The sequence below is a fragment of the Scomber japonicus genome, chromosome 21 (assembly GCF_027409825.1).
Source record: "Scomber japonicus isolate fScoJap1 chromosome 21, fScoJap1.pri, whole genome shotgun sequence".
Classification (NCBI taxonomy): Eukaryota; Metazoa; Chordata; class Actinopteri; order Scombriformes; family Scombridae; genus Scomber; species Scomber japonicus.
Window position 1 is genome coordinate 1,341,874 of NC_070598.1, and position 5,876 is coordinate 1,347,749.

Here is a 5,876-nt window from a genome sequence, read left to right on the forward strand (position 1 = left end):
AGTGGACCTCCAGGTTACCATCTCCATACATTTAGTGTGTTGTATCTATATGTTAAACTGATCATGTAGAAATCACATTATAAAACCTTTTACAACATTGTTTCAGCACCTTGAAGTCTGATTCTGATTTTTTAGGTGATTCCCAAAGACATCAACAAACCCAACAGACCGACTCAGAGAAGAAGAGAGAGGATCCCCCACTGACCTCTGGCCCAAGTGGACCTCCAGGTATATCAACTCTCTCACATCTATACTTGTCTACCAGTGTTACCTTCTCTGATATTGTCACATATTTATTCTGAAACAATAATTCTTGGTTAAAAGTATATTTTGATTGTATTAATTGGTTACTCCTTTTAATATTTATATCTGTCTATGACTCTGTATCCATAATGATTCTGTGATAGAGAATAAGTTCATAGTGCTGCTGAGCACCATAAACTGAGCTGAAAAGTAATACTCTTAAAACAATTCTAGTTTCTAGGTAATAATGTTTGTCTGTTGTTAGCATGTGGTAGTCAATGTACTGCTCACTCTCACGTATTTGATGATCTTCTTTTCCTCTCCATCAGTTGGTCGCACTCCGAGCAGCTTACAGACTTTGCTGGTTTGGAGACATAACTTTTAAATGGTCTTTTACTGATCTGTAGTAGGACTGACATTCTTGTGTCCTAAAAGTTAAAGTTAAATTTCTGTTCCACTACAGCTGTTTTCTTAAGCAATAGCGTAAGCAGTAAAAGCTGTCTTTTTAATAATGTTCATGAAGTTATAAGATCGAAAGAAAAACACAAACCATGTACTGAGAAGAGAGATGAGGAAAATAGATCCACACTGCAGAGTGACTGACCTTGTATTTTATTAATTTAACATGTTGGATAAATTAGACATTTACTGATGTCTCAAGATATGGAGGAAAATATGTTCATATATGTATTCTTTGAATTGTCAACATATCTTATTTATTGTGTTCATACAGAAACTCCTGCTGCAAAGTGTCGACGTAAACTCAAGTCTAACCTGCAGGAGAAGTTTGAGTGTCTGTTTGAGGGGATCGCTAAAGCAGGAAACCCAACCCTTCTGAATCAGATCTACACACCGCTCTACATCACAGAGGGAGGGACTGCAGAGGTCAATGATGAACATGAGGTCAGACAGATTGAAACAGCATCCAGGAAACCAGACAGACCAGAAACAACAATCAGACAAGAAGACATCTTTAAAGCCTCTTCTGGAAGAGATAAACCAATCAGAACAGTGATGACAAAGGGAGTGGCTGGCATTGGGAAAACAGTCTTAACACAGAAGTTCACTCTGGACTGGGCTGAAGACAAAGCCAACCAGGACATACACTTCACATTTCCATTCACTTTCAGAGAGCTGAATGTGCAGAAAGAGAAAAAGTACAGCTTGGTGGAACTTGTTCATCACTTCTTTACTGAAACCAAAGAAGCAGGAATCTGCAGGTTTGAAGAGTTCCAGGTTGTGTTCATCTTTGACGGTCTGGATGAGTGTCGACTTCCTCTGGACTTCCACAACACTGAGATCCTGACTGATGTTACAGAGTCCACCTCAGTGGATGTGCTGCTGACAAACCTCATCAGGGGGAAACTGCTTCCCTCTGCTCGCCTCTGGATAACCACACGACCTGCAGCAGCCAATCAGATCCCTCCTGAGTGTGTCGGCATGGTGACAGAGGTCAGAGGGTTCACTGATCCACAGAAGGAGGAGTACTTCAGGAAGAGATTCAGAGATGAGGAGCAGGCCAGAACCATCATCTCCCACATCAAGACATCACGAAGCCTCCACATCATGTGCCACATCCCAGCCTTCTGCTGGATCACTGCTACAGTTCTGGAGTGCAGCATGAAAAGCAGAGAGAGAGGAGAGCTGCCCAAGACCCTGACTCAGATGTACCTCCGCTTTGTGTTGCTTCAATCCAAAGTCAAAAACATCAAGTATGATGGAGGAGCTAAAAAAGATTTACACTGGAGTCCAGAGAGCAGGGATATGATTGAGTCTCTGGGAAAACTGGCTTTTGAGCAGCTGCAGAAAGGCAACCTGATCTTCTATGAATCAGACCTGACAGAGTGTGGCATCGATATCAGAGCAGCCTCAGTGTGCTCAGGAGTGTTCACAGAGATCTTTAAAAAGGAGGACTGTGGGCTATTGCAGGTGTTCTGCTTCGTCCATCTGAGTGTTCAGGAGTTTCTGGCTGCTCTTCATGTCCATTTGACATTCATCAAGTCTGGAGTCAATCTGCTGGCAGGAAACACAATAATATCCAGGTTCACTGAAATGTTTAGAAGCAAATCAGCACGTTTCTACCAGAGTGCTGTGGACGAGGCCTTAAAGAGTCCAAATGGACATCTGGACTTGTTCCTCCGCTTCCTCCTGGGTCTTTCACTGCAGACCAATCAGCCTCTCCTACGAGGTCTGCTGATACATACAGGAAGTATCTCACAGGCCAATCAGGAAACAGTCAAGTACATCAAGAAGAAGATCAGGAAGAATGTGTCTGCAGAGAGAAGCATCAATCTGTTCCACTGTCTGAATGAACTGAATGATCGTTCTCTAGTGGAGGAGATCCAACAGTATCTGAGATCAGGAAGTCTGTCCACAGATAAACTGTCTCCTGCTCAGTGGTCAGCTCTGGGCTTCATCTTACTGTCATCAGAAAAAGATCTGGACGTGTTTGACCTGAAGAAATACTCTGCTTCAGAGGAGGCTCTTCTGAGGCTGCTGCCAGTGGTCAAAGCCTCCAACAAAGCTCTGTAAGTACACAGATAGTTTGATTCATTCATCATTATTTAAATATTCTGCTGTCTTTGAAATAAAAACAACTACTTACTTGTTTTTTATATTTCCTCTGTTTGTTTGACCTCTCAGAGAGAAGCTGTATAACTCTTCAAATTTTTAAATTTTCCAGTTTATTTGTTTTTTTGATTCACAAACAAACTCTGACTGAGACAGAGAAACTGATCTTTGCTTTAATATCATGTAATGTAGATCATTACATACTTCAACTTCATTTTTATAGCACCTTAAACACTACATGGGTGAGCCAAAGTGATTCACACAAAGGAAGAACACACAAAAAATAGAAAACACAATTTTAAAAAAGGAGTCCGAAATAAAAATACATGGTCATTAAATATATAGTGACAGTTAGAATACAGTTAAAAGCTAGGTAGTAAAAGTAAGTTTTAAGGGTTTTCTTGAAAATGTCAATAGTGGGGGAGGAAGAGAGTTCCACAGTTTGGGGGCAGCAATGGAGAAGGGCCTGTCCCTAAAGCACTTAGTCCTGCATCTGTGGACAGACAGGAGTCGCTGGCCGGATGACCTAAGTTCTCTGCTAGTGTGGTATGGGACCAGGAGTTCTGTTAAATACAGGGGAGCAAGTCCATTCAAGGACTTATGAACAATTGTTAGTAATTTAAAATCAATTCTGTACTTAACAGGAAGCCAGTGTATGGGAGTGATGTGATCCCTCCTTTTTGATTTCATGAGAGCTCTTGCTCCAGCATTTTGAATGAGTTGGAGACGGGATAAACTGGACTGCAGGATTACAAAGTATAATGATTTACAGTAATCAAGGATGATATGAAGGCATGAATGGCTTTCTCCAGGTCAGCAGTGCATACATATGTTTATCTTATATCTACATGTTTAGAATAGAACAGCAAAGATTTTAACCAGTTCTGGGAAGAGAATACATATCATCACCAAAAGTCCAGAATCAACATTTTAACAAAGATAATTTATTTTTTGTTTCATTATTGTCTCTCCAGGTTGACTGACTGTAAGCTCTCAGAGAGAAGCTGTGCAGCTCTGTCCTCAGTTCTCAGCTCCCAGTCCTCTAGTCTGAGAAATCTGGACCTGAGTAACAACAACCTGCAGGATTCAGGAGTGAAGCAGCTTTCTGCTGGACTGGAGAGTCCACACTGTGGACTGGAGACTCTCAGGTCAGATCAAATCACAGTTTGTCTTTGGTATATTTTTCTAAATTATAAGGCCCAGCCTGTCTTATCACAGAAGCTTTTCACTAGACTTTTAGTAACATAACAGGATTAAAGATTTTTGAATTTTCCAGTTCATCTTTCTTTAGGGGTGTGACGAGATCTCGACGTAGTAGGAGTAGGGAAATCTAGCGTAATCATGGTAGCCTAATGACGCAACAAGTAAATATAGCCAGACTAGAAAGTTGGACATTGAAGTTTTCTAAAAATGATTGTAAAAATTTCATCTCATCTCGTTCTCATGAGCTGAGTGTATCGTCACACCTCTATCTTTCTTTGATTCAGCTTTGTACTTACACATACATGACTAGCTGAGACAGAGAAAGTGATCTTTGCTTTGATATCATGGGATTTAGATCATTACATGTATTTTCATCATTGATTCTATCACATTAAACTGTCATGTCTCCAGTGTGTTTAGAATAGAACAAAGATTTAATGTGTTGAGAAGACCATTTTAACCAGCATCACAAAGAGTCCCGAATCAATTTTTTAACTTCTTGCTTGTTTTCTGTTTCTTTATATTTCCTTACCAGGCTGACTGACTGTAACCTCTCAGAGAGAAGCTGTGCAGCTCTGTCCTCAGTTCTCAGCTCCCAGTCCTCTAGTCTGAGAGATCTGGACCTGAGTAACAACAACCTGAAGGATTCAGGAGTGAAGCAGCTTTCTGCTGGACTGGAGAGTCCACACTGTGAACTGAAGACTCTCAGGTCAGGATCCATCAACCTGTTCAAGAGACTTAACAAACATTTAACATCTGAATGATTTCATAAAATATGAAATAGGATTGTAGGATTGTCTCTGCTGACATGATATGCAGGACAGAATTACTTTCTATGCATATTTGTATTGTTTAAATATTACTGATGATTTTACAGATTTGAATAACACTTGATTTCACAGGTCCACAAATTAATTTTTAATTACGTAATATTTAGCAAGTAAGTTCTATGAAATTACTCAAACATTCACCCTTCACATTCTCTGGATGTTGTAACCGATACCCTCTACCAGTGTGGATACAGACCCGGAACATGGCTGTTCTGTAACCTCCGACCTAAGTTTTGAACAGGTCTCCTACTAATGGTAGATATTGCCGTTCACAGATGTTCCCTAAACACCTCTCATGCAGTCGATGGGTGGATGCTATAGTTTAACATCGATCCCTAAACATCTTCTCGGCTGCACAGAGAAGTTTGTAGTTTCCTTCAGTTACTGCAGCAGCTACTCAGACAGCTGTGAGGACAAACATGAGTTAGTTTAAAGAGTAAAATAAGCGTTTTAATGTCAGATTTACAAAGGTTAAAGCGAGTGGAGCCAGCGTATTGTCAGAGAGAGAAAACTGCTCAGCTGCAGAGTTTTCCGCCAAATTAACTTAGACTTAGCTGGTTAGCATGAAGCATCATTTAATGCTGTGTTAGTTTACCTTGAAAGGATATAATGTTTCTTTATTATTGTGTTGAAATATTAAAAAAAACATTAAAGTTGTGGTGTGAAGACATTATCAAGCCTCAATAGGCAGGCAAGAAATGAGACTTGGAAAAGGTTCAATGAGTAACTTGATAGTTCATGATGAAGTTGTATTTCTCTGTAATTAGTCATTTACAGTATGGAGGCTACAATAAAAAATGGACATTTAGTACATTTGGTCCAAAGTTGGAATGATGTGCTGAAATGATTCAGAAATAGTTGAGAATGTAAATTGTTAAAAATGTTGTTCGGTTTACTGGCCTGCAGAAGTTAGACAGAAAGTAGTTGGTCATTACTTGCTAATTATTAGCTACTTTCCATCAAATCAGCAGAGCTATAAAATAAAGAGTTCCCCACATTTCCTCAAAATGTGTCTAAAAACCGTTAGAG

The 5,876-nt window shown here is 39.9% G+C and overlaps 1 protein-coding gene across 1 annotated transcript in view; it reads left to right on the top strand.

The window, feature by feature from the left end:
- The window catches only part of LOC128382765 (NACHT, LRR and PYD domains-containing protein 12-like), a gene marked incomplete at its 5' end in the record, with an annotated part of 59,165 nt that continues 53,289 nt past the window's right edge, over window positions 1-5,876 (top strand). The window contains 4 exons of the mRNA XM_053342776.1: window positions 1-13; window positions 136-228; window positions 977-2,771; window positions 4,553-4,726. Coding sequence (XP_053198751.1) covers window positions 1-13; window positions 136-228; window positions 977-2,771; window positions 4,553-4,726 — 2,075 coding nt within the window. The remainder of the gene's footprint in view (window positions 14-135; window positions 229-976; window positions 2,772-4,552; window positions 4,727-5,876) is intronic.